General features: G+C 41.0%; 7 protein-coding genes across 8 annotated transcripts; 5 read left to right on the top strand and 2 right to left on the bottom strand.

Annotated features, from left to right (window-relative positions):
- Window positions 1–1,582: 1,582 nt before the first annotated feature.
- LOC6575209 (organic cation transporter-like protein) lies at window positions 1,583–4,907 on the top strand. The gene has a single exon (XM_002001189.4). It carries the CDS (start codon window positions 2,110–2,112, stop codon window positions 3,772–3,774), a length of 1,665 nt encoding a protein of 554 aa, XP_002001225.1. The 5' UTR covers window positions 1,583–2,109; the 3' UTR covers window positions 3,775–4,907.
- A 1,302-nt stretch (window positions 4,908–6,209) lies between these two features.
- On the top strand, window positions 6,210–8,421 carry LOC6575208 (organic cation transporter protein). Its single transcript, XM_002001188.4, has one exon. The coding sequence runs from the start codon at window positions 6,571–6,573 to the stop codon at window positions 8,245–8,247; it is 1,677 nt and encodes a 558-aa protein (XP_002001224.1). The 5' UTR covers window positions 6,210–6,570; the 3' UTR covers window positions 8,248–8,421.
- Window positions 8,422–10,120: 1,699 nt separating this feature from the next.
- Window positions 10,121–12,241, top strand: LOC6575207. Its single transcript, XM_002001187.4, has 3 exons — window positions 10,121–10,565; window positions 10,621–10,803; window positions 10,857–12,241. Exons 1-3 carry the CDS (start codon window positions 10,183–10,185, stop codon window positions 11,722–11,724), a joined length of 1,434 nt encoding a protein of 477 aa, XP_002001223.1. The 5' UTR covers window positions 10,121–10,182; the 3' UTR covers window positions 11,725–12,241.
- Window positions 12,242–14,606: 2,365 nt separating this feature from the next.
- On the top strand, window positions 14,607–20,395 carry LOC6575206 (organic cation transporter protein). The gene is made up of 7 exons (XM_044007966.1): window positions 14,607–15,689; window positions 17,511–17,957; window positions 18,016–18,170; window positions 18,233–18,401; window positions 18,480–18,621; window positions 19,302–19,455; window positions 19,523–20,395. The coding sequence occupies exons 1-7, from the start codon at window positions 15,574–15,576 to the stop codon at window positions 20,044–20,046; spliced, it is 1,707 nt and encodes a 568-aa protein (XP_043863901.1). The 5' UTR covers window positions 14,607–15,573; the 3' UTR covers window positions 20,047–20,395.
- On the bottom strand, window positions 20,393–21,712 carry LOC6575205 (chymotrypsin-like elastase family member 2A). The gene is made up of 5 exons (XM_032732614.2): window positions 21,585–21,712; window positions 21,361–21,523; window positions 21,014–21,118; window positions 20,811–20,929; window positions 20,393–20,742 (listed from the first exon to the last, which is right to left on the bottom strand). Exons 1-5 carry the CDS (start codon window positions 21,703–21,705, stop codon window positions 20,393–20,395), a joined length of 858 nt encoding a protein of 285 aa, XP_032588505.1. The 5' UTR covers window positions 21,706–21,712.
- Window positions 21,713–22,111: 399 nt separating this feature from the next.
- LOC6575204 (golgin subfamily A member 7) lies at window positions 22,112–24,080 on the top strand. 2 transcript variants are annotated; one of them, XM_002001184.4, is made up of 4 exons: window positions 22,112–22,209; window positions 22,746–22,890; window positions 22,962–23,114; window positions 23,196–24,080. In XM_002001184.4, exons 2-4 carry the CDS (start codon window positions 22,753–22,755, stop codon window positions 23,334–23,336), a joined length of 432 nt encoding a protein of 143 aa, XP_002001220.3. In that variant the 5' UTR covers window positions 22,112–22,209; window positions 22,746–22,752; the 3' UTR covers window positions 23,337–24,080. The 2 variants fall into 2 exon arrangements, with proteins under 2 accessions (XP_002001220.3, XP_043863842.1); XM_044007907.1 differs by lacking the exon at window positions 22,112–22,209 and having other exon boundaries at window positions 22,730–22,890.
- A 489-nt stretch (window positions 24,081–24,569) lies between these two features.
- Window positions 24,570–25,148, bottom strand: LOC6575203 (protein PDF). The gene has a single exon (XM_002001183.4). The coding sequence runs from the start codon at window positions 25,044–25,046 to the stop codon at window positions 24,747–24,749; it is 300 nt and encodes a 99-aa protein (XP_002001219.1). The 5' UTR covers window positions 25,047–25,148; the 3' UTR covers window positions 24,570–24,746.
- Window positions 25,149–26,236: the final 1,088 nt, after the last annotated feature.

The raw sequence follows: 26,236 nt of genomic DNA, 5'->3' as shown, positions 1-26,236 counted from the left end.
AATTCATGTTGTTTATGTCGAAATCGGGACGCATGAGTAATTGATGAATTTAAGATAGTTTTGCAATGTTGCTCTCAATTGACTTGGCGGATGCTCATGATCATCCGATCTCTGTGCCTAATTAGCTGTAGAGAGAAGAAGAAACATGAAGAAGAGACGTTATGGCAAGAGCAACATTATTTGCCATAAAGCATTTCATCTTCTTTGTGTTTTCACTCAAAACTCCAATTGGAGTTCCAGCATTTTCTGGTTCGCCCTAACCTGTTTATGTTCGTCTTCCTTTGTCTTCGGCTCCATGCGATTCGTCTGCGAATTGGATCTCTAATTGGATCCAATTGAGTCTGTTTGGCTCCAATGGCGACCGTATCGTACGATACTCGGCTGGTACAGCCTTACAGCGTGATTCTTCAGACATTTCGACTCAATTGATTTCCCATAAAAAACAATAATTGCCGTTGACAAATTCCAATTGAAGCATAGAGTTAAATGAGCCTCGGCGTAAGTGAAAACCTGCGGCAACTCGAGACCATTTAGCATTATTTATTTGAGCGAATGTCTGAGAGTAGCTCGAGCAGAAAGTTACTCACTTCAGTTGATCGACGGTATGATACCCTGAAATATCAGATAGTTATTGAATTTTAAATTAATTAATACATCAATAAAAGCTTTCTATTTATTTATTTATTTTTTTTTTTTTTGCATTTTTAAATAAATTTTCTATCCAGTATCGAATTGTTTTTGCAAATTGAACTTCGATTCACAGCAAAAAAATGTCTTCGAGCGCTATCTACATAGCGTAGGTATGTATTCACGCATATGGACGATACGACCATTCAGACTACAGGGTAGATATCAAAAATTGTTTATTTGGGGCTTGACTGCATTGATATTCGATAGCATACTTGTACATACAACTCAGGATTGGGACACATACAACAAATATTTCTGATAGACCTGCTGAATTGATGACATCTTCCATCTATTCGCATCACTCATAAGGCATTATGCAAATATTGTTGTTGAACTTTAAAAGCAATTTTGCTATTTTTACAGTTCAATGGAGCAGACTGTCTAAATACAGCCACGTAAATACATACGTGAATGTGTACATTGTCTAAAGTATTTGAGTATGTTATATATGCATATACATACGTATATGTATCTGTGTGTGTGTGTGTCTAAAATGTGAACATGTGATAATGCGCGGGATGCGTCATACCTTAATGCGTAAGCTGGTTGAAAACCCCCCTTGCATTAATAGTAATCATGCTTATAGGGTAGCAAAGTTTGTTGTTGCCGGCTTTGCTCTCTCCTCTGCACCCGCTTTTGCAATCATTCGCGTGCTCCTTCTGCCCTCTGCCCTCTGCCCTCTCCTTCCCTACTACTCTCTTCTAATGGCTGGATAAATTTCTCCGATGCAAACAGAGCGCCATTCTTTTTGCGCTCTCTCCCACTATCGACGTCTCGCTCTCGCTTGCTGGGCGTGCGACGCGTCGGTTTTCGTGATGGATACGCGGCCATTCGGCTGTGCGCCAGTATATGGGCCAAGTATATCGTGTTGTAGCGTCGGCAATAAAGCTTTTAGTCTTTCGTCGGCCTTCAATCGCGCAGCTTAGTTCAGCGGGCAAACCTGACGCATTTGCCGCATGCGGGCCAAAACCTAACAGAAAACAAAAAAAAGCAAAAAAAGAACAAAAATTCAAATTTATTTTTTTGCTGTCGCACGATTCTTCTGAGAATTGCAACATTTTGCTAGCAATTCGTGTGCCGAAAACTCGCTCTGAATCGGCAGTTCTTGCTAAATTTTTGGGCAACACGTGTTGCTGCCAATGAGACAATTACACTTGCCTCTCTCTCTAGCGGCCTCTCCCTCTCTCTCTCACTCTTAATTACGTCCGCCTCCGGCGGGGTACAAAGTACACGTCACCGTCACAGCTGGCACAAGCGTTAATTGGCGAGCGGGAATCCGAAGAAGAAAGCAGAGAAACCGAACAGCAGAGCAGCAGAGCAGCAGAGCGGAGAGTAGCGAAACCTTTTAGTGATTGACGAACTGCGCTAAAGGCCAGTCGAGTGTCGAGAGTCGAGAGTCGAGAATCGGACAACGGAGCAATGGGCTACGATGAGGTTATCGTTCAGCTGGGCGACTTTGGCCGCTACCAGAAGATCATCTATGTGCTCATCTGTCTGACCTCCATACCGGTGGCATTTCACAAGCTCGCCGGGGTTTTTCTGCTCGCCAAGCCGGAGTTCCGGTGCGCGCTGCCCACGGATGTGGATGGGGCCAGTTACGAGCTGCCGGCGCAGCTGCAGCAGCTCGCATACCCTGAAAAGGACAGCTGCGCCTACTACGAGGTGGCCTACACCAATGGCAGCTACCATCGGCTGAGCAACAGCAGCCAGAGTTGCACTCGCTACATCTACGATCAGAGCAAATACCTGAATAGCGCCGTCACCGAGTTCAACTTGGTGTGCGGACGTGGCTTTCTCGCGGCTAGCAGTGATTCCATGTTCATGCTGGGCGTGCTGCTGGGCAGCATTATCTTCGGGCAGCTGAGCGACAAGCACGGTCGGAAGCCTATCTTCTTTGCCTCGCTGGTCATCCAGGTGATCTTTGGCGTGGTGGCAGCCCTGGCGCCAGAATACTTCACCTATACGCTGGCCCGCCTCATTGTGGGCAGCACCACATCCGGTGTCTTCCTGGTGGCCTACGTCATCGCCATGGAAATGGTGGGTCCCACCAAGCGCCTGTACGCTGGCATCTTTGTGATGATGTTCTTCTCCATGGGCTACATGCTGACGGCGGTCTTCGCCTACTTCATCCACGACTGGCGCTGGCTGCAGATCGGCCTGACCCTGCCCGGGCTGGTGTTCATGTGCTACCATTGGATCATACCGGAGTCCGTGCGCTGGCTGCTGTCCAAGGGCCGCAACGAGGAGGCCATGCAGATCATACAGAAGGCGGCGCACTTCAATCGGGTGAACATCACGAAGGAGACTTTGGTCGCTCTGCTGGACGAGGGCGTCAGCTGCAAGCAGGAGGTGAAGGAGGAGACGGCTAGGCCGCCCTCGGTGTGGGATCTGCTGCACTATCCCAATTTGCGCCGCAAGACGCTCGTCATCTTTTTCGATTGGCTGGTCTGCACTGGCGTCTACTACGGCCTCTCCTGGAGCACCAACAATCTGGGCGGCAATGTCCTGCTCAACTTCTTAATCTCTGGCGCCGTGGAGATACCCGCCTACTGCTTCCTGCTGTTGACCCTGAACAGATGGGGCCGTCGCTCCATACTCTGCGGCTGCATGCTGGTCGCCGGTGTCAGCCTGCTGATGACCATCATCGTGCCACAGCATATGCACTGGCTCATCGTCACGTGCGCCATGGTGGGCAAGCTGGCCATCACGGGCTCCTACGGCACCATCTATCTCTTCTCCAGCGAGCAATTCCCTACGGTGGTGCGCACGGTGGGCATGGGCGCCGCCTCCATGGTCTCTCGGCTGACTGGCATGCTGGCGCCCTATCTAAATGCCCTGGCCACCATTTGGCCACCGCTTCCCCTGGTCATCTATGGCGCCCTCTCGCTGGCCGCCGGCTTCATGTCGCTGATGCTGCCGGAGACGCACAACAAACCGACACTGGAGACGATCGCGGATGGCGAGCGATTCGGTAAGAAGGAGCCAACCGATGCCTACTTGGAAACAGGCAAGGAGCTGCGGGAGACATTGGAAGCACAACCCCTAAATGCGGCCATGCTCAATGGCAACGGGCACAAATACTGAGCAAGTCAAGTAGCCGAAGACTTCGGCACATGTCGAAGATGAAATTCCTTGTAGACAATATCCATACGGATATACGTTTTGAGAAGTACCTCAAGAGATCTGAGGATAAAAGTTCCAAATTTGATACGAAAAGTAAGTTTAATGATGGGCCTATATTAGGATTTCCCTATATAGAGACTTGGATATTCTTCCTTAATTATAGTTCCATATTGATAGATATTGATATTGATAGATATTCTCTAAAATACCAAGTTTTTTGTCCGAATTTCTGATAGACTAATAAAGTTTGGCAGTTATATCATTTAGTCGTCCGATTTTTTCATATTCAACTCCTATGCACTAGAAAGACAAAGACTTTGACTCATTTGCTTGAAAACAGACAAGTATAACGCTGTTTATTAGACATCTATAGGTCTTCCACGTTCCATAACAATATTCATAGCATCGCCTCTACAAGGGTACTAAATAATAAGATCTTTGAACTCGAAAAAAAGAATATTTTCAACTTAGCTGTGGCTTCGGCTAGACTAGACTTCATTTTGAGTGCCCTACGTGAGCTTTTTTTTCTTGAGATTCCTCAAAAATTAATTTTTGCTAATTAGCTAAGGCCAAGCTTGTCGTGGGTCATTAACCTTCTAGCTGATGTATTTACAGCTATATTTTCCTATAAAAGACAAAGTATTATTTTTTTGAAATCTCATATGCATGCCAAAAAAAAAAACAAAAAAGGAAAAAGTGAAAAAAAAAAAAACAGCGCATAGAAAATTCTTCTCTTTTAGGCATTTAGCAGGGCTCAGTAGCATCACTAGGGGGTAGGTTTACTGTTGTCCTGCCCAATATTCCATTTAGGGATTGAAGAGGGAGAAAAGAAGTTGATAGTGTGCTCTACTGCAACCCTGTGCCCATTATGACAATGTATTATTTTTACTCTCTATGTATATGTATCTGCATCTCTGTATGTCTGTATGTATACGATAAACGTAGTACTTACTTAATTACTTACGACTTAACATTATATCGAATTTCTAGACAAATGTACTTATCTCTATGTACTTATATATTTAATATATATTGCGAAATTGTATCTATTCCTGGACCAAAGTAAATAAATCTTAACTCGAAATAAATCTTAACTCATATTTCGTTTCTATAAATTTACTAGATCTAAATTTCTTATAGCCTATAATATATTGCCTCATTTGTCTAACTTCACACCCGGATTTAGAAATTTGTTCGCAAATTAAATTCGTCTCGTGTCGTCTATTTAAGGTCGTAAAGTCTGTAAAGTATGGAGCAACGTGCTCAATTTTAATATATTTTTATTTTTTAATTTAACAGATGTTTAAACCTATTTCCGTTGTTTCTACTCTTGTTCCTCGTCTGTTTGAATTTCTTATCTGCATTAAGAAAACACGAGACTCTGGTTATCAGGCAAAAAAAAAAAAAAAAAATTAATTGAATTTTTAACAAGTGTAATCTATACTTATTTTGACTCAATACAAATTCCATTTCAATATTTATTAAACATTCTTAGCAAACTCTCAAATATTCAGAATACATGAGTCAATTTTATAGGAACTCTTGACTTAGAGAACCATGTAGACTTTATAGCCAATAACCTTTCCGGACTGCCTATAAACGAAGCAGATGTCAACGCTTCGACAAATCATTTAGCTAGAAGAAAAAAACAAATAATTTTATTCACTTTCTGAATGAATACAGTTATAGCGTTAGGCTTATGTACATACATATAATAAATTCAGTCGTCAACAGTAATTTAGATGATAAGCTAAGAATTTATTGTTTATTTACATGTGTTACATTTTCCACTCGGCTCGGTCAAGTTTACGCTGAATATTATCATATTTATTGCTCAGAACGTTTCGATGCTCAACAAAGTTGCAAAACTTGTGAGCGAGAGCGAGAGAGAGAGAGAGGGCAAAAGAGAGAAAGACAGATAGAGCGAGAGCATTCACTGATAACAGTGTGAGAGAGGCTGAATGCATGCCAGAGAGTCAAGAGAGTAAGAGAGAGTGAGAGAGAGAGACAGAGAGAGAAAGAGAGCAAGAGAGCGCGCGTGAGGCAGGTGTGCATTTGGTCTGGAATCTTGCCAACTGCATTGCAATTAGCGAGCGATGCTCGAGGCGCTATGCAACCCCGCTTTTGACCTAGAAACTAGACGAGCATCGAGCATCGATCGTCGATCGTCGTCTGCATCCCCTGGCAGTTCCCCGAGCTCGACTCATTGGAGAGCAACTGATTTGGCTACCTGGGCACACGTGTAACTGCGATTTGGCAAATGCTGAGCAGCAGAGCGGCGTTGCGCTGCTCGGAGTTTGTAGATAGCCTCGTTGTCAGCATTGTTGCTGCTGTTGTTGCTTTTGTTTTTGCTTTCTGATATTTGTAAATGCTCGGAACAGCTGCTGCATATCGCTCTTAGTCGCGTTCTGGCGCAGATCACGAACGGTTCGTATTGCGCGCTTCAACTTTGACAAGCCCCAGCAGAAAATCTCTATACACATAGAACGTAATTCAAATTTTGGACTGCGCAGCGGCTCAATTTATATGCATTTTATTGCCCAATAACGCGCCAGTTTATCGGCAGTACGCGGCGTATACGCAACGGCCCAAACAACCAAAACGAGTTGTGCGCCAGCCATTGGACAGCGCGCTCGAAGCTCTGCAAATCGTACGACTGTGACGATCGCTGTGATTGCCAATAAAGCAACAACGATTAGACCGTACATACATATACATATATATATATCAGTGCATGACTGACTGCTATCGGCTGCCATGGGCTACGACGACGTTATCACCCACTTGGGCGAGTTTGGGCGGTATCAGAAACGCATCTACCTGCTGCTCTGTCTGCCGGCCATAGTCTGCGCCTTCCACAAGCTGGCTGGAGTGTTTCTGCTCGCCCGGCCCGAGTTCCGGTGCCTGCTGCCGCACGAGGATGCGGCCACCGCCCGCTTCGAGTCGCTGCCCCGCTGGCAGTGGCCGCGCGCCTACCCCAACGACAGCGTCATCGGCAAGCCCAACACCTGCGTCTACTACGATCTCAAGTACAGCCCAGAGTATCTCGAGGGCAATCGGACGGCGGCCAGCAATGCGAGTACAGTGGTGTGCAGCAGCTACGTATACGATCAGTCCAAGTATCTCAATAGCGCCGTCACCGAGTGGAATATGGTCTGCAGCCGCAGCCTGTTGAGCGCCACCAGCGACTCGCTGTTCATGGTGGGTGTGCTACTAGGCAGCTTCTTCTTTGGCCAGCTGAGCGACAAGCTGGGACGCAAGCCCACCTTCTTTGCCGCCCTGGTGACGCAGCTGGTCTTCGGCGTGGTGGCGGGCGTGGCGCCGGAATATTTCAGCTATACGATTTCCCGGCTCATTGTGGGCGCCACCACATCGGGCGTGTTTCTGGTGGCCTACGTCATTGCCATGGAGATGGTGGGCGCCACGTATCGCCTCTTCGCAGGGGTCACAGTGCAAATGTTCTTCTCCGTGGGCTTCATGCTGACCGCGGGCTTTGCCTACTTCATCCACGACTGGCGCTGGCTGCAGATCGCCATCACGCTGCCCGGCCTGCTCTTCATGTGCTACTACTGGATTGTGCCGGAGTCGGCGCGCTGGCTGCTGTCCAAGGGACGCAAGGACGAGGCCTTCGTGATCATCGAGAAGGCGGCCCGGGTCAATGGCGTGGAAATACCCAGCCAGATCTATGCCCAGCTAGTCGATGAGGCCGAAGAGATTAATCGTAAGAATGCCTTGGCCGCCGCCCAACCAGCAGCCTCCGTGTTCGATCTGCTGCGGTATCCCAACTTGCGGCGCAAGACGCTGCTCATCTTCTTCGACTGGTTCGTGAACAGCGGCGTCTACTACGGCCTCTCGTGGAACACGAACAACCTGGGCGGCAATCAGCTGCTGAACTTTGTCATCTCCGGCGCCGTGGAGATACCCGGCTACCTGTTGCTGCTCTTTACGCTCAATCGCTGGGGTCGTCGCACCATCCTGTGCGGCACCATGCTCGTGGCCGGAGCCAGCCTGCTGCTGACCATCGTCGTGCCCAGCGACATGAACTGGCTGCTGATTGCCTGCGCCATGATCGGCAAGCTGGCCATTACCTCGTCCTATGGCACCGTGTACATCTTTACGGCCGAGCAGTTTCCCACGGTGGTGCGCAATGTGGGCCTGGGCGCCTCCTCGATGGTGGCGCGCGTCGGTGGCATTTTGGCTCCGTATTTGAATCTGCTGGGCGAAATCTGGCGACCCCTGCCGCTGGTCATTTGTGGTGCGCTCTCGCTGACCGCTGGGCTGCTGTCGCTGCTGCTGCCAGAGACGCTGAACAAGCCGATGCCGGAGACAATTGCGGATGGCGAAAACTTTGGCAAGAAGTCCAAGCAGACGGAGGAGCCCCGCGCCGAGGAGTTGCATAGCATGCTCAATGGCAAGAGTACGAAGGAGGGGTGAAGGATGCCGGAGCAGGGCCTGAGTGGACATTTAAGTGAATTGAAGCAATTTGCATTTATTTATTCGATGAAAAAGTATTGCAACTCATTCGTGTATTGAACTGTACACCAAATCGTTTGTAGAAACTCAAATTATATACATTTATTGTTCCATTAAAAGAGAAGCAAAGCGAAACAAAGACAATTATCATTATTGAGGGTGTCTCTCCTTCTTCTTCTTTTTAAATAATATATTTCATAATAATTCATTTCTTATAAACTTTTTATAGACTTAGATTAGCTGCAGAAATGGGTCTCTTTATAGAGATGGATTCGCCATTGTTAGCGATAGGAAAGTGAGAGTGAAAGAGAGAGCGCGCGCTCTACTTTAGCTAGAGTTCATTGTACAGGCAAGCAGCTATTATTAAATCAAGCGTAAATAATTTAATCATTGTTATAAAATATTATTTTATTTTATCAGCTGAAGCGTAAACTTCTCTTATTTTTATTTTTGGATACGGCTGCGTTTTTGTTTGTTATCACAAATTGTGTTCCCATAGCAACTGTAACAGTTATACATTATCAGTCAAACTGTTAATATAACAAAAATGTTTAGCGATTTAGTATTTAGTATTTTCAAAAGATTTTATCAACAGCAGTCACTTCTTATTATTTTGAATTATTTTTTTGTCATTTGCATGGTTCAAAAATCATAAAAAAAGGTATACTTAATTATTAAGCAAACAATAAATATTGATCTGGTCTGAAGGCTGATTTCATTAGGCGCAGCTCATTTGATCTGTATTCTCACTGTGTGCATTTAGCTAACCAGAATAAACGTGGCGCAAATGATATGATGACAACTTATGCTCAGGGTTAAAATAGTTATGAGTGTCAATTTCAATGTCTGTGTCAAAATTGAAATGATTGAGTTTAAACAGATCTGAACGGATTAACAGACTGTTTTGCGAGACTTGCAAAATAAATTTATATGAGTTGATAATAGTTATATTATAAATTCTGATTGAGGAGGGCTTATCTTTGTAGACATATTGCATACACAAACATCTGTTGATAATGATAGTACATAATCTAAGATATTATAAGGAATAGAGATAGCATATCTTAATATATGAATGGCTAACTTAAAAGCTAGACTATTTATATTTCCTATTCACAAATCATAAGACCTGAAAGGGGTTACTGGAGCTCCTCGTATGGCTAGCAAATATGCTAACAGTAAGTCGAACTCCAAGGAGGCTCAACAGAAGGCAGCCAAGGGATTTAGCAAAAAAGCACACAAAGGAGTTACTAAACTACTCCGTATGGCTTTAATAAATCAAAATATCAAAAAAAAAAAAAAATAAATAAAAAAAAAAAAAAAAAAAAAATAAATAAAAAAAAAAAAAAAACAAGTTTGTGAAGTTTTTAAATAATGTTTGTGAAGTAACCGACATCTGTGACTTAAAATAGTTCTACCCCAACGATAAAAGCGTCCTGAGAGTGTGTTGCTGCACTTCTCTGCTATAAACTTTAAGTAAAGTTAATATACTCAATGTAATTAGTTTGGACTACCATGCCGTAGCAAAGTTTCTAACGCTACAGCCTGAAAGTATGCAACCAAATTTGCACCTTGTTTCGCTCCGTCTCGGATTCATTTTTTGCAGTGCAAATGCAGTGTAGATGTAGGAGTACATATATTATCTGAACTTTAGCAAGAAATAATATACCTAATGCTACACCTTATACCTCTGCTATGATTACTCTAAGGCTCTTTTTGTATAACCCAAGAGTTTCACTTGGTTAGTCTAGCTGAGTTACCAGCGATTTGCTTTTATGTGGCATCCTGAAAGTATGCAACATTTATTGAAATCATTTTTTCGAGCTGTGCTTGAGTCAATTTGTTTTTGCTTTCAGATTCCAAAATTGAAGATGTCAAAACGATTTCAGTTTCCCAATGGACTTACCTTTTGGCAATGAACTACCAGAACTTGACGTACTTATAGTGGGCGCTGGTCTGTCCGGGCTAACCTCCGCAGTCAAAATACTAAACAAAGTCGATACGCTAAATGTGAAAATTATTGAAGAGGGCTCGATGCCCGGCGGCCAGCTTAGCTCCGAGGGAAATCGCTTTGTGCAACAGGACCAATCGGAACTAATAGCCTTCTTGACACAGCTGAACGTGGCAGTCAATGAGCGTAAGGAGTCCGACCGAAATGAATCGTTGAATCGCTGTTGGGAATTGGACCGTGGTCTAACATCGACTCTAGCTAAATTTGAGCTTTGGCGTTATATCCATATGCTCGATCTGCGGATGAATAAGTTCGACTCTCGTTATAAGTTGGTTGAGAGCCTTATAGATGAGCCATTCAACTGATCTACGCATTGTCTTTAGGTATCGCACCCGAATCCCAACGATGGAGCGTCATATATGTCAGAATCTATTCTTCAGTCTGTCCCGGAAGTTTATGTACAATCTGGTTACGTTGGCCTCCGGAGTGTCGGCCAAGGACATTAAGTACGACGAGTTTATGTGTCTGTGTAGCACGTCGGGTGGACTGAGTGTGCTAGTTGACCTGTAGGTACTCCTAGTTCCATTTGCTCTTTAACATTTTCCAATTGCAATCGCAGCTATCTCACCATGCCGAAATCCCTGTTGAGCTTGTCCTGTAGGTCTCTGCTGCGAGCGTTGCTCGAAAAGTTGAGGCACAATGAGATCCAGTATGATGCGAAGGCCATTAAGGTGCAACACTTCAAGAATTATGTGCTGGTCACCGACTCAACTGGCCAAAGGCACATAGCCCAGGCCGTCATCCTGGCCATACCTTGGAACAAAGTGGAATCCTTGGAGTTCGAGCCGCAGCTACCCAGACACTACCGTACAATCGGGCGGGGCAAAGCTAAGCGGCAAACGGGTCAGATAACTCAATTCTTTTTGCGCTACGATCATTCGTATTGGATAACCCAAGGATACTCGGGTCTCTTCTTGAACGTCGATCCATTTGTGGTGGGTTACGAAAGCAATTCGTTGCACTACTCCGGCTACATGCTGCACACGGAGGAGCAGGCCGGCACCGTGCGAGATACTGTGCTGGATGTGCTGGCAGAGCAGTTTGGCGAGGAAATGCTCGACCCCATGAACTACAAACAGTTGACTTGTGAGCTAAGCTCCACGCTGCATACGCCCCAGGTCAAGCCCTGGAATCGAGTCATCTGGTCCAGCTCAGCGTCGGCGGCCAACAGCAATCGCAATCTGATGGGTGGTGCAGTGGAGAGTGGTTTGAGGGCGGCAATAAATGCTTTATTCGTGATACGGCCCCAAGTGGTTGAATGGCAGGACTTGAGCGATGTTCACGAGAGGAATCGCTATGCCGGTGTCAGCACCAGCTACATTTCGGGGCTGCTCAGTCGCCTCAATCTGTACAACATTGCTTACTATAGCGTTTTTGTGGTTGGTCTGATCTGTGTGCTCAGCTATAGCTATAACCAATCCGTCTAAACAAAGCCTATCCATATCTATATAATAATATTGTAGACGTCCAAAATTCTTTTGACATTGCGACATAGTATCAGGGTATATACTCGGGCACTCGGTCACTATATCGTAGATTATTTCATTTACTCGCTAGCGTCCACTGCTGGACAGATTAGTATAAATATTTTTGCATAATTCCCATCTCGTCTCGTGGGTAATCATTCACTTAAAGAACCGCGTCTCCAGTAAAAAGCGCCAACAAATTGGATGCCATCAATTTCAATCATGCACCAAGTATTATATTTCGGTTTCTTAGGGATGAGACAGACATTATTTATATGTATACCTGTCGCATAGAGAGTTTTAAGCATGTTAAATAATCATACAAAATCGGAAGCAATCAAAATTGTTTATTTAGAAATCCCGCTCATTCGAACAATTCTCCTGTATAACAAAATTATATGAAAAATGGACTCGATGGCATTAAGATTAATTGAATATTACTAATAATAACCGCTCAAAGGCAAATTTATTTACAAAATTATGTAGGATTTTCCTGATAGTTAAGAATTGTCCATCTGCAAAGTTCAAAGATCATATCTGTAAAATTGTGGAAAAATTATGGGGGATACATCATATATAATCATCACCTCTCAGGGTATTCAATATTCAAGTACTTGATCGTATTCACTGTACAAAGTCAATATTCTCGTTTGACTGCCTGCACTAGTATCCAAGGTAGTATTTGTAGACATTATGATAAGTTCTCGAGTTGTTTAGTGGAATGAAGTTTTATTTTTCGGTCACTCAAGATAAATTGAATTAGGTCAATTTCATTAGATTAGTGCCAAGCATATATGACATACATATAAGAATATTATTGATGAATGAGTGCTATGCGTGAAAGTGTGGGCGTGTCTGGTTACGTGGTCTGCATACATGACGAGCTTAACGGCATTTATGCACTTGAATCTTGTAACCGATATCCAATAAAAGCTGCACGTGCGCTGTCCCCGAACAAAGACTAAAGGAACAACAACAACGATCAAACTGGAGACCCGCCCAGGTAAAACCAATTAAAATGTCAATGGTATACGCCCCTATGCATTTATTTATTTAATTCGAATTAAATTGAAAGTATTCTCTATTTTTATACTTGCCTCGCAGTTGATCGTCATTCATGCATCCATCATTTGGCTGTTCTCAATTATTAATATGTATACATATTAGACATGCTCCTTTCCATGCGATTCTCATATATAATTATATGCATGAGAAAAGCTGAACAATAATTTTAGAGGTACATTCAGGTAATACACTAAAAATGTGCACAAAAATAAAAGCTTATGTAAAACGTTGACTGTTGCATACTCTGCAAGCAGTCAGAGCTTAGCCCCATGGCTGTTGCTTACGTAGTTCCATTGATATCGGTATCGATCGGTCGATTGACGTAGTCAAAATCATTTGTCTGGATTAATTGAGCTTGGCCAGACTTGAGAGCTCTTGAATTGAAATATATGTTATCTAAACGCTAATACAGTTAACCTCATTCAGTGGGTTCAATGCATAGAAATCTGGTTCCAGTTTGATAACTCTTATAAAGATCGTAATCATTGCGTTTGCCATTCTCATCAAATCAATTAAAGACGAATACAAAAAGAGAATAAGAACAACAAAAAAACATATCTTTATGGATTACATTAATATTGCAAGTTCAAGAGTTACTCAAGTGGAAAAATATTCTCACAAGAAAAAAAAGCATCAGAAATACAACATTGCAGTGAGAACAATCAAGACCCTGTACTATCAATAGCTTATGTAAATGCTGTGCCTTCCGCATTAGAGAGAGGTTCAACATATCATTTACATATCATTCATTCACAATGTAAGAATTGTTATTTGATTTCTTTTTGACAATGGGTTCTTTGCTCTTTGCACTATCAAGAAAATTAAGAGCGTTGCTCTTAATTACGTAATTCCAAATAACGGAATTAGGAGACAACAACAAACATCACAGAGCTGGCGACAATGCGAATGCTAATGTTTGTAATGTAATGCAGACAAAATGTAAATTAATACATATGTATATACAATATATATACTTATTATACAGCGTGCATATTTAATTGTTGTAAAGAGCGCTCGTGCATTAGTTTGTAACGGCAATTGTCTTCGTTTAGAGTGAAGATCCTGTGCGAAAATACAAAAGTGTTTTTGGGTTCGGCTAAGCAGAGAGATTGATTGCCTGCCACAGCTGTAACATTAAGGGATGAGAGTTTCGCTTCATTTGAGCTGCAATCATGATGCCTACACTGAAAGAAGATTGTTTCAATAATTAAGTTAAAAATAAATATATTTCATTCATTCTATTTTGTCTATATATTTGGTTGATGAGTTGAATTTAAGCCCCTAGTTGTGGTCATATAAATGCAACGGAATCTTTGCAACGTTTATGCAAATAAAAAAACAATAAAAAAAACACAATAGAACGAGTATTAATCAAATTTCTTTTCTATGATCAGAATACATTAGTCTAATATGCTACTTCCCGCCCTCTGTAGTGTGCCATTGTCACTAGAAAATAATCTCTTTAACAAACGCGCAATGATTTCAAAAATGGAATGCACCATAAGTACACTCATACCCACACACTCACAGACGCACTCACGCACACTACGTAAATTCCAGGCAAAAGTAAATGGAAAATGAAACGGGAAGAGCTGTAGCCGAATGATGTCGAAGCAGAGCCGAATCCAGAGCAACGCGTGTTCGCGTCTCAGTGTAATGAGAGTGCGTACACTCTTCTTATGGGTGAGTGTAGTATGCATGTACATATGTATGTATATGGCGAGTCTGTTTAGTCTGGCGAGCGGGCGGCTAGTACAAAACGCTGCGATCGACCTCCCTTGGGCTTAGTTTGTGAGACGCCTCCGAAGCGGCAAGTAGTTGGTAGCATTGCAAGCGACTACATCGCATAAGGCGCACGCTACACGCGCTCGAAAGTTCATTCAAAATTAGAAACGTTTGCCGCGCAGCTGCCTATTACAAAAAAGAAAAATAGAAGAAAGAATGAAAGAATGAAAAAAAACAGCAACACACAAACAAATTGAATTTAATTCAATTTTATGTTTATTTTAACATATAAGAAACATTTTTGACAAGTGAATTGTAAAAACAAACGTGTAGCTGACTAAAGAAAACAATAACAACATGTGCCTAGAGCAAAACTAGAAAATAGAACAACAGAAAGATCAACCGTAAAGAACATTCTAAAAGTGAAAGTGAAAACAAAAACAAAAAAAGAGAAAGAGAAGGAGGGAGAGAGAAAACAGAAATCAGCTCTGCATTTGCCTATCGCAATTGCCACTGCATTTCGGTCGATCGTGTCTATATTTGAGGTATTATCAGTGTTACTGGAGAACTACGGAGAAACCAAGAGACGGATAATAGCTCACAAGACCCATGTCAGAGGCTATACGCCGTGTTAATGCACTCGTAATCACCCGACAATTGGCCGCAACAAATTCTATACATACATACGCATATACATATGTATATATAAATATATATAGAATATATACGCAAAATTAAATCCGTGACTTTTGTGAGCAATTGATTGGCATAGATAATACATATATAGACTATTATACGCGAATCTGGTTTCAGAACCGAGATCAGTGTGAAAATGTGTTTAGCTTAAAGTTCTTCAACCAAGTGGAACGACCTATTATTGTCTATTTTTGGATTAATTCTCAATTTGAACTCTTATCAAGTTGTTGTTTGCGTCTTCGAGTGTGACATATAATCATATATATAATAACAATTATATTAATATAAATTTATAAAGAATCTGTGATAAAGATAAGTGCAAAAATGACCAACTCAAAGGATAATCTGGAAAAAACTAGGGAGCTCATCACTGAGCAGAGCATGAAGGATTTGCTAACAAAGCAATTGGAAATTGTTGGCAGTGGCGGTGCCTTTGTGTGGTAACAGGGGGTTTCCTAATGACTCATAAATATATCTTATATATATAATATAATATAAAGTAAACATTTTCTATAATACGGGTATCAGTTCACGATTACATGATTTAATTCATAAAAAAAGAAAGCTGTGACACTTGAAAGTTCAAGATCAGCTGGAACTGTAATAGAACTGGGAAAAATGCACTTAAAACTGATTTAGCTAAACAGACTCTAAGTATTAGTCTGAGAATTTCAGTTCAGGCATAACACAAGTAACTAAGTTACTTAATAGTTTATAAAAATTATTTATAGCTGTACATGTTTCGACACAATAGTTATACCAAAGTCTAATATTCAGAGCACGCCACGTGATTGACATATATAATTTGTATTGGGATTGAGGAACTCTAGTTTCGTATTACTTATGTGCACTTATGTCGGAGCAGTCAATGCACTGGATTAATAATAGACAAATCGTGTCCGTTAACGATAATCAATACGGCAGAACCTGATAACCGCTTCCAAAGTGAATCGGGTTAGCAATCTACATAACATACTTGTATTTGAAACCGGTACTCATTATGATTATCAGTATATATATGTATACCTATTTAAGTATATACATATACTGCTCTTTTTTTTGCATTGCCTCAAGGAGGTTCAGTTGAGTAAGTGGAATATTGATGCCGATATTGAGAGGGCGGCGTTAACCCAAGGACAGTCGCTGAACTGCCAAAAACTAGTATCTGAACAAACATTAAAGATTAAACAACTTCTAATTAAAAGTCAGACTGCTTTGAATTTTAACGATTTACTCCCCAAAGAAGAAAATAAAACATATTTGAAATATGTAAATATTGCGCATTGCGCTCCGGTTGCCCGGTTGGAGAAACGATTCGGCGACGATGACGCTTACATTGAAAACATTTTCAATATGTATTTATATATTGGAAGTCGTAATACGACGTACACACATATGCTTCGCATATTCAGCACATCATGTGCTGAATTTTTAAAATAGATATAATCGTGAGCCCGACTCCATGTTTGGATTGTGGAATGTGTCACTAACCTTCGCAACTTTTTCGTTCTCGCAATTATTAGTGGAATTTAATAGTTTGATCAGCGATCAATAATGCTATTATATCCGTTAATCGTTGGGGAAGGATAAATAATGGGTAATATGTTTAGGAGGAAGTATATGTCAATGCAATTATTAATTAGACTGTATTAGACTGTATATTATAATATACATATATCTGTACACTATATGAATTCATATATTATTTTCTGAATCTCTCTTTGGCATACCCAATATTCTATAGATATAGATTAGAATTTCCCAAAATAAATATATAATTAATTTTAAAATCAAGCTTGTAACGACATTAGACTTTATCTTTGTATAACCCATGTTTCCATGAACTCTAGAATCTTGGTAGAAACCTTCATAGTTCAATTGCTACGAATATTATAGAGTTTGTGGGAGCATAGGCTGAAGAAAGATAAATTCTAGAGAAAATGCTTTCAACTGAGGGAACTGCGGGTAGTTTAAACTCGATTTCCAAGTATAGCGTATTTCCTAGTCGGCCATTCCCAGCTAGATCAACATTATTATAGAAAAGACGAGCGCGGGGTGTTTAATAATCAGAAATATGTGTGAATGTGCGAAAGATTAAAGTTGCGTGTCGCAAAACAAGCTATAGATAAATATAGATCTGTTAAATATCTAAATCGTATTAATTAGCGCCAGGTGAAACTTTGTCAAAACAATTTCACCGATTCGCGTGTTTAGTTGAACAATTTGCACTTCGCTCTAACTATTTGCATTTCTTTTCATAGGGCTATCTTCTTTCTGTGCGTCACGCCAAACATTTTGAACGGATTCCATGTGTCGTCCTATACGCTACTCGGTCATCTGCCCGATGACCAGTGGTGCGGCATTGATGCACTGCAGCACACCAACTGGACTCTGGCGGAGAAGCGCAGCATTAGCGAATATGAACTGGAGTCCGGCGGCTGTACCATCTGGGATTGGGACTACGAGCATCTGAGTCGAATGTCCTACTCGTCGGCACTCAACTACACGCGGCGCATGGCTCAAATAAATAAGCCCAGCGTGGTGTCCTGCAAGACCAAGGGCAGCTACGAGTATGCCGAGCCGGAGACAACATTCGTGGCCGACTGGGAGCTCACCTGTGAGCGAAGCATTCAGCGCACCTCCGCACAGGTGGCCCTGTCGCTGGGCAAGTTCTGCGGCTCCTTCAGCTTTGGCATATTGGCTGACAAGTAAGTCGACTCTAATCGAAAATAGTTTCAATCGTTATATGTATTATCTACTTTCTAGATTTGGTCGGAAGACCTCATTTACGTTGGGCGCCGCCTTCTTCATTGCCGGCAGCATCTTCTGCACCTTCACGCCGTGGTACAGCGTCTTTCTGATCGGTCGCTTTGCCCTGGGTTCAGCCTCATCCGGCCTATTCTATCCTGCATTTACAATGAGTACGTATAAGATATCTTTTATATTTGATTATGATTGATGATTATCATCATTCTTACTCTAGTTGTGGAGAATATTTGCCTGAAGCATCGCACCTGGATGTCCATTGCGTTCTCTGCCTCGTATCCTGTGGGCATGATCCTGCTGGCCATCGTAGGCTATCAGATCCAGCCCTGGCGCTATCTGCAATTGGCCTTGACCATACCCTCACTGCTGCTGATCCTCAATTGCTAGTGGGTTGACCTTGGTTATTATATTGAATATTAATATATCTTTAATTGATTTATAATGTGTATTCCTGCCTTCCTTAGTTTGATGAATGAATCGCCGCGTTGGCTTATAACAAAGCAGCGCTACAATCGTGTCTACCAAATTCTTTTCGGTCAGCCCAGCCATTATGATATTCAGCCCACGATTGCGACAGCCACCGAGACGTGCAGCGATAAGAAGACGGTGTGTGCAAAGATCTTTCCCATTCATCCTCAATAAATATATTATATATTAGTTGGTTCTCATGCGAAAAATTCCACTTTAAATACAACATAGACAGCATAATAGGCTGCATTTGATGGTCCGCGTGTGACTGCAACTGGAGACGATCGAGATTGGAAGAGGCGTCAGTGTTGTTAAGATTAATTTGACACAAGATCACAGTCTGAGAGTCACCGCATGTCCATAATCGGTGATTTATTTTTAGCTTTGTCTAATCAGTATATGAATTCACGTGAAGCAACAGATGATCATGATCGTGCTAACGATTCGTTTCTGTAAATGAAATCTCATCAGTACTCCATAAGAAACACGGCTTAAAAGTCATTGCATTCGACTTACAATCTAAGAGTCTCAAAGAAATAGAAGAGAACTGATTGAGATTAGTTAAATGATCGGTCTCACTGGCCTATACGACTTATACTGAGACCTGCTTAGATTACTCTTAAGTAAATGGAATCCAGTTCAGTAATAGTCTTAAAGCCACAGTCATATAGTGATAATCTAAGAAAATTATTCTCAAATGACGTAATTTTAAATCTAGCTTATTCATTCATTCAGAGATTACAGTTTGAAAGCCACTGCTTGGGGTTAAGCATCAGTTTACTTGATTATTTTAACATTTGCAATTTCTTTTCATTTAGTTGGAGTCTGCCCCGGATGATTCACTTGTAGAGAAGCTAAAGAATGGCCCGCTCAAGTCAATTATTGAGCTCTTCGCCAATCCGAAGGTCCGCCGATATATATTCACGTCGTACTTCATGTTCTGTGTCACCTCACTGAGTTACTATGTAACGGGTAAGATTGCAAGATCAGCTATAAATATGTACTTGGTACAATCAAAATAACATTCAAACTCTCTCAGCTCTGAATGCCGCCAATTTCTCGGTCAGTCGCTACCTGTACATTGTGGCCACAGGTGTCGTGGATATACCGTCGTACGTGGTGCCTGTGATAATGCTGCGCTACACGGGTCGTCGCATCACCACCATGTTCCTCTTCATGTTGACGGGCGTCTCGCTGTTGCTGGTGCTGTCCGTGCCCTCTGGCAGCACCACGTGGATCGTATCGTTTGCGATGCTGGGTCGGTTTGGCATCAGCGCCACCTACTCGGTGGTGACGCTCTACACCGCTGAACTGTATCCCACCGAGATACGTAATTCGGCGCTGGGCACTTGCTCGACGTGGGCGCATGTTGGGTCCATATCAGCGCCATATGTGGTCGATGTCCTGGGCGCCCTTGGCTGGTACATTCCGACAACCATATGCGGCTTCTGCGTTTTAGTAGCTGGTCTGCTGACGCTTACACTGCCCGAAACCGGCACCGACAAGCTGACCGACAAGGTGGAGGACGCACCAGCCATAGAGAGTGGGCCTGAAAAACAGTAGCCCCTGCCGGTCCATCTGCAGCTAGTTAAATTAATCTAAATCAAACCTATATATACCTACACCTGTATACCTGTACATGTATGTATATATATTATATACCCATACATGTAGATATATATGTATACTATATATCTATGTGCTTATCGCACAATTGTAATACTACCAGTACTTTAGACCTAAGTTTTTTTCTATGCGTAATTGTTAATTTTACTCTTCCTTGCATTGTCATATATACATATATATATATATATATATATATATATGTATGTGCATCGTGTCATGTATGTATATTCGTGAATGTTTTCTGTTTCGATATAGTATAATTAATAAATTATATGTATAATCGTTACTTCTGGATGAGCAGCTGCACCCATTCGTAGTAGGGTCGCGTCACCGTGTAGATGCTGGGCATGCCAGGAATGCCGCAGGTCAGGCCGTGGGAGACAAGTCCGTAAATGTATTCGCGCCCATTCGCGCTATATGGACATATTAGCGGACCACCCGAGTCGCCCTGGCACGAGTCCTGATTGTTGCCCAGCGCACAGACCGTATTCGCATCGTTTTTGGGCGCCCAAATGTGGCCGATAATATCGCGACATTGCTGATTCCCAATCACCCGCACCTCGGCCTCGAAGAGCAGCTTCTGCGATGGCCCAGCATGCCTCGTCGCGCCGTATCCAATTATTCTGCACGATTCTGAAATCACAATTTGTGAAAAGGATTAGCCTAGAGCTTTGAAGTAATTAATCAACTTGTTTATCCACCATTGCTATTGGGCTTCATTCCATGAGGCGGTAGCTGAGCGAACTGCAAGTCCTTGACCAATTGTCCTTTGAAGGGGCGCTTCAGATAGAGCAGTGCGATATCATTGCGGTAGTTGGAACTATAAATATATACACATATGCATATTGAATAATACAATATTTTAATAATATTTCTAATATAGATTAAAAACCTTCATACTTACGGCTGAAAGTAAATATATTCTGCACTCTTCACACAATAGGCTTTTAGATTTTCCACATTATCAATATTTTCATAGCCGATGAAAGCGACTATGTTCTCAGTCCTTCTGCAAGTTTCAATTATAATTTATATCAATTAATCAAAGTTTATATTATACACATATCTATACATTATTTGCGTATGAAGGAAACATCGACCCGTCTAAAATATTTACGTAAGCAAAATATATAATTTTTAATGAAATTAAACATTTTTTGTATATATTCCCTGCTTTGCCCCTTCACCTAACCCCAACTCCGTTCTCTACCTCTTTCTTCCCCCTTCTTGTCTTTCTCTACCCATACTTACTTTCTCCAGACACAGTGCGCAGCAGTCAGTATCCAGCGCTCACTAATGATGCTTCCGCCACAGAAGTGCTGATATACCCGCTTATGGGTAGCATTGCCATCGTTTCCATATTCCTTCACCACATCTTGTAGTGACACCATAAAGGGATACTTCGCGGCGCCATCTGTAATTTGAATTGACGGCTTAGTATGACTCTCAAGATCCAATTGATTTTAGAATACTGCCCACGCTAGACACAATGCGGCCCCCAACAATGGGCACGGCAAGAGAGTCTCTGACGCAAAGAACTTTTAGGCAAATTAAATGCAGAAGGCATTTAAGAAGGCAAATGAAAGCAGCCCTCATGCTGGAACTTTGTCAAGATACTAAACGTACCATAACCATTTTCAAATAGAGCAAAACTGTTTTTAGAATAAATAATACAAAAAAATATAAGTAATAATAAATACAAAACACAAAAGAAATGTAAGCGCAACCGTTCACAAGCTGTGCAAATAATTCAATGGGAATGCGTTTGTTGTATGTTTTGAAATCTCTACTGCGGGCGTCATCGAACTTTGCTAGTGGAGCTTTTGAAGTGGAGTATACTAAATCGACAGTTAGTTATGGTTATATACATATCGATTTGATTAAAAATCTCTAAGGGTTCATTCATCTCAAGGCTGGTTGAACGGTTTGAACCTTCAACGGCAACTCAGCAACATGAAAAAGCGGTCTGGCAGCACTGATATGATATTATGGTAGTACAACGCGATGGCCACACTGTTTTTGGTAAACAGCTGATTAGCTGTAGACGAAAACTGTGAATGCTCAGACGCCATTGTGTACACGTTACGTGCGTTGCGAATTGTAAGTATAAATTGTTCATTAATTTTTTATTAATTGCTGAACTAATACCAGAGATAATAAGGTATAAATAACGGCATTCAAAACTTTAACCTTGCGCACTCAGTTGTTGCATATTTTGATTTGTTGAAACATAAATGCAAAGCAGATTACATACAGTTTAAGTTGTAGCTACTAATTTTTGTTTTGTTTGTAATAAATTATGCATGAGTCGTGCAAGTGACATGAATATTCTAATTTCAAACTAGTTATTTCTAATTATTAACAGTTATCAATACTGGGATCGCCACAAGGCCAAGTGCTATGGGCCTGAACCCCACCCTTAGCTCACTATTTTTTTTTTTTTTTATGATTTTTGTTTGTTTTGTTTTTTGCTGAGCAAGTCAAAGTGGGCTTTGCAAATTCTTATTGTTGCTGTTGGTTTTGTTTGTTTGTTTGTTTGCTTATCTATTTTTTTGTCCGTACAAAATGATCGCGACGTACCAAATGTATCGATTCATGCAGATTCAGTTAATCAATGGATTATGGGATTTTTACAGTACAATAATGTCACAAGGCGGTGGCACACCATCAACGAGCAATCCAACCATATTGCATGGCGGCAAGGTCTTCATACAACGGGACTATAGCGATGGCACCTCAGTGAAGTTTCATACTAGGCTACCCCCAGAGCTGGATGGCATGGTATGTAACGGTAAACCCGAAAAAAAAACAGTGATATAGACCTGAACCATATTTTGCATTGATTTTCATAGATTGAACGGCACGTCTTTGAGGCGACAATTAACAGGCTTAACGAATTTTATGCCGAGGCAGAGGAGGGCTCGTGCAGCACCTACTGCGAGGGCTGTATAGGTTGTATAACAGCGTACTTGATATATATGTGCTCTGAGACACATTACGAAAAGGTGAGCCTAGCTATTCAAATATTATTTGGTATATTAATTAATTATTAATTTATTAATTTGTTAATTTATTTTTCTACCTAGACGCTGCGCAAGATTTCCAAATTTGTTGCTTCCCAAAATGAACGCATTTACAATCCAAAGGGTCTGCAATTGATCGATCCAACCTTTCGTGGTCTTCGCGTTATAGAGATAACCATATTTGATCGTCCGGGGCGAACGTGACTTCCGCTTTCGCATTCAGCCAATGAGTTTTTCATGTGAGGCATCTGCGGTGTCGCAGACCAACCAACATCTGTATCGACAACAACAGCAAAAAAAGAAAACAGAAACCGCAACAAGTCAAAAGCCATTTCGTGTGTTCCCCCCTCAAAGCTTTATAAACATTTAAAAACAAGTGCAAAATGCGAGCCAGAGTGCATGCTCAAAGGGATCGACTCTAGGATGAGACCTTTCAATGGATCTGAGCATCTTCATTTTTATTTGTGGAGCACGTGCATTAGTCATAAGTGAAAGAGCTGCATTGATGTCACAGTCAAATGAGCGATATGTTTAACAGTTTGTGTAGTTGTTAGCCAAGGCAGAGTTTAACCTTAACGTGTTAGTTAGTATGAGTATTTATGCGTGAGCGAGCAGCGCGTTGCTAGTTGATTAAGTGAAAAGCTACTGATACTGCATTTGAGCTAAAAACATAGTTACATACATTTCCTTATACAAACAAACAAACAAACAATCACCCACACACATACATAAATTTTGCACATGTTATTGTATTTTTATTTAACTAATTTAACAAATTTTTGTTAATACATTTAATATTCTATATTGTATTTGATTTAAGCATCTAATCTTGAACTCGATCTAAAACATTCTGCTTTAGTGCAAATACAAATATATAATTGTAGCACACATAATAACTAAATGAGAAAAACCCTTAAATATTTAAAATACATAAAGTTTTATACACAAGTCTTGAACGATTTCGAAACAGCGCCAAATGAACTTACACATATATACATGTATGTATAAATATATATATACAAATATATATATAAATAAATATATATAGAGATATATTGACATAACCAAGTGAAGAACTGTTCAATTTTTAATAAAAAAAAAATAAAAAAATAGAAGCCTAAAATATATAAAAAAATTTTTTGCCTGGTTTGAATATCTGCGAGCTATTTGTGTTCAGCGCTTAACTTGGCTCAAATAAATATTATCATAAAAATTCTAAGTTAAAGCTAAATATGTTATAACATTTTTTCATTTTTAATTTTCATTTAAATACTTTACTTAAAGGTTTATTTGTAGCTGCCAGAAAATGCGCATAAATTTGTATGACAATTTTTGCAGGCAATTGGTAAATTCTTTGAGAGTCATGTGGAAATTGAAGAACTTAGAAAGGCTTAAAAGATAGATATATATTTATATATTATTTTTTGTTTTTTTTTGTCTTTGCATTTTTTGTTTGTATATTTATATTGTTTAGAAATTCTAAAGCGACTTTTATACTTAGTAATATACCGTCTTTCTTCTCTATGTATATATCATATATCATATATCATATATCATATATCGTATATATATCATTATTATCGAACGAGTTGTAAATGGTTCACTTTCCATCATCTACTTGCCCGCTTCGTTCATATTTTTAGGCAAGCTGAGCAGCGAGTTGATCAGCTCGGAATTCCTTTTGGGCATGCGCATATTGTTGGTCAGCGAATTGGCCAGATAGTTTGGATACTTGCAGAGTGTGGCTGGCATTTGGACACGTCCATAGCGTGCGACATTGTTAATCCAGTCATAGAGATCGCGATTGTACTCCTTTTCCACATAGCGCTCCTCGTCGGGCGAAGCTTCCACTAGAGACCAGCAGAGGCAACAGGCCAGCGCCAGCAGAGCCACAGTCAGGCTGTTGTGAGCCATTGTCAAGGGACGACAGCAAGAGGAGAACAGGAGCGGAAACAGCAACAGGAGGCGGCACAGTCACTGGGTATCGAGCTACTTGCAGCTTGTGAATGAACAAATCCCAATTGGCAACTGCATTTATATAGCAGTTGGCGTGGAACAGTTCGGTTAGATAAATCACAGCAGGACATCGCATGGTATGTACTTCGGGGCCATCTTACGTCTGCGTCTCGATGTCACTTCCAGGGTAAATATATGCCAGTCGCAGGCAAATAAAGGTTTCCTGCGAGAGCTCGCCTCATGGCTAATATTTGATTATGCACCATTTTATGTGCGTACCACAAACAACGGTAACAGGAACGGGAATGACAACGCCAATGACAACAGCATCAGATTTGCGCTCTATTTGCTTATCCTGGTTAACAAGCGCATACATTGTGGGCGTACTCTGATTAATTTTAGACTGAGCGCAACATAAAATTAGTTCTTAAATTCTTTTTTTTACGACTATTGCCAAAATAACACAGCCCCCATGTCGCTCCGTTCATAGACACGTCTTAATATTGACCAAATATTTGTAGACCTAATATTTGAATCTAATCGACCTTGAAGAGGCAACTAAATCATTTTGCTCTTATGTCTTATTTGCTTTCGACCAAAAAAGGCATCTGCGTGTGATTTCGTAATGTGCATAAGCAACTTCTTATCAACTAGTCTATAAATAATAATAAGCTATTTATATAACTCATAAATGAATCATCACGGTAGCACAGGCCACCAAGTATTAGTAATTTTCAAAATATAACCTAGGGCGAAAATGTCTGATCTCATTAAACTTTTGTATTTATTGTATAAAAAAAGATTTTATTTTTGACTCATTAAACATCAAAACAATTATTTTTTTGTAATTGTATCTATAAGTTTGAACTAGATTGTTGCATTATCTAATTTTTTTTCTCATTAGAAGTTATCTATCCAATGTCAATCCTCAAAATTATTTGGATAAGTAATCGTATAGTCAAATTTAAGCTTTTGTTGATAGCCAATACTTGGATATACTTGGATATACAGAGGTGGTCAAAAGTATTTACACCCCGGAAATTTTTCTGCATGCTCTGCTTAAAGAGCTTTTTTTTTTTGTTGTTTTTGTGAACCGGTTCAAAAGTATTTATAGTCTAAACTAATAAATAGAAGTAAGAAATAAATAG

The sequence above is a fragment of the Drosophila mojavensis genome, unplaced genomic scaffold, assembly GCF_018153725.1.
Source record: "Drosophila mojavensis isolate 15081-1352.22 unplaced genomic scaffold, ASM1815372v1 contig_231, whole genome shotgun sequence".
Classification (NCBI taxonomy): domain Eukaryota; kingdom Metazoa; phylum Arthropoda; class Insecta; order Diptera; family Drosophilidae; genus Drosophila; species Drosophila mojavensis.
Note: the sequence above shows the minus strand (reverse complement) of the source record. Positions and strands in the feature narration are given on the sequence as shown.

Bases quoted from the DNA above. Each gene is read 5' to 3' on its own strand.
- LOC6575204 (XM_002001184.4), top strand. From the start codon at position 22,753: ATGTCACAAGGCGGTGGCACACCATCAACGAGCAATCCAACCATATTG. The intron at 22,891-22,961 runs GTATGTAACGGT...TGATTTTCATAG, and splicing joins CCCCAGAGCTGGATGGCATG to ATTGAACGGCACGTCTTTGA. The intron at 23,115-23,195 runs GTGAGCCTAGCT...TTTTCTACCTAG, and splicing joins CTGAGACACATTACGAAAAG to ACGCTGCGCAAGATTTCCAA.
- LOC6575203 (XM_002001183.4), bottom strand. From the start codon at position 25,046: ATGGCTCACAACAGCCTGACTGTGGCTCTGCTGGCGCTGGCCTGTTGC.
- LOC6575207 (XM_002001187.4), top strand. From the start codon at position 10,183: ATGGACTTACCTTTTGGCAATGAACTACCAGAACTTGACGTACTTATA. The intron at 10,566-10,620 runs GTTGGTTGAGAG...CATTGTCTTTAG, and splicing joins AAGTTCGACTCTCGTTATAA to GTATCGCACCCGAATCCCAA. The intron at 10,804-10,856 runs GTAGGTACTCCT...TTGCAATCGCAG, and splicing joins CTGAGTGTGCTAGTTGACCT to CTATCTCACCATGCCGAAAT.
- LOC6575209 (XM_002001189.4), top strand. From the start codon at position 2,110: ATGGGCTACGATGAGGTTATCGTTCAGCTGGGCGACTTTGGCCGCTAC.
- LOC6575206 (XM_044007966.1), top strand. From the start codon at position 15,574: ATGACCAACTCAAAGGATAATCTGGAAAAAACTAGGGAGCTCATCACT. The intron at 17,958-18,015 runs GTAAGTCGACTC...TCTACTTTCTAG, and splicing joins TTTGGCATATTGGCTGACAA to ATTTGGTCGGAAGACCTCAT. The intron at 18,622-19,301 runs GTGTGTGCAAAG...CTTTTCATTTAG, and splicing joins CGTGCAGCGATAAGAAGACG to TTGGAGTCTGCCCCGGATGA.
- LOC6575208 (XM_002001188.4), top strand. From the start codon at position 6,571: ATGGGCTACGACGACGTTATCACCCACTTGGGCGAGTTTGGGCGGTAT.
- LOC6575205 (XM_032732614.2), bottom strand. From the start codon at position 21,705: ATGAGGGCTGCTTTCATTTGCCTTCTTAAATGCCTTCTGCATTTAATT. The intron at 21,119-21,360 runs GTAAGTATGGGT...TGAAACTTGCAG, and splicing joins GCGCACTGTGTCTGGAGAAA to AAGGACTGAGAACATAGTCG. The intron at 20,930-21,013 runs GTAAGTATGAAG...ATATATTTATAG, and splicing joins GAATATATTTACTTTCAGCC to TTCCAACTACCGCAATGATA.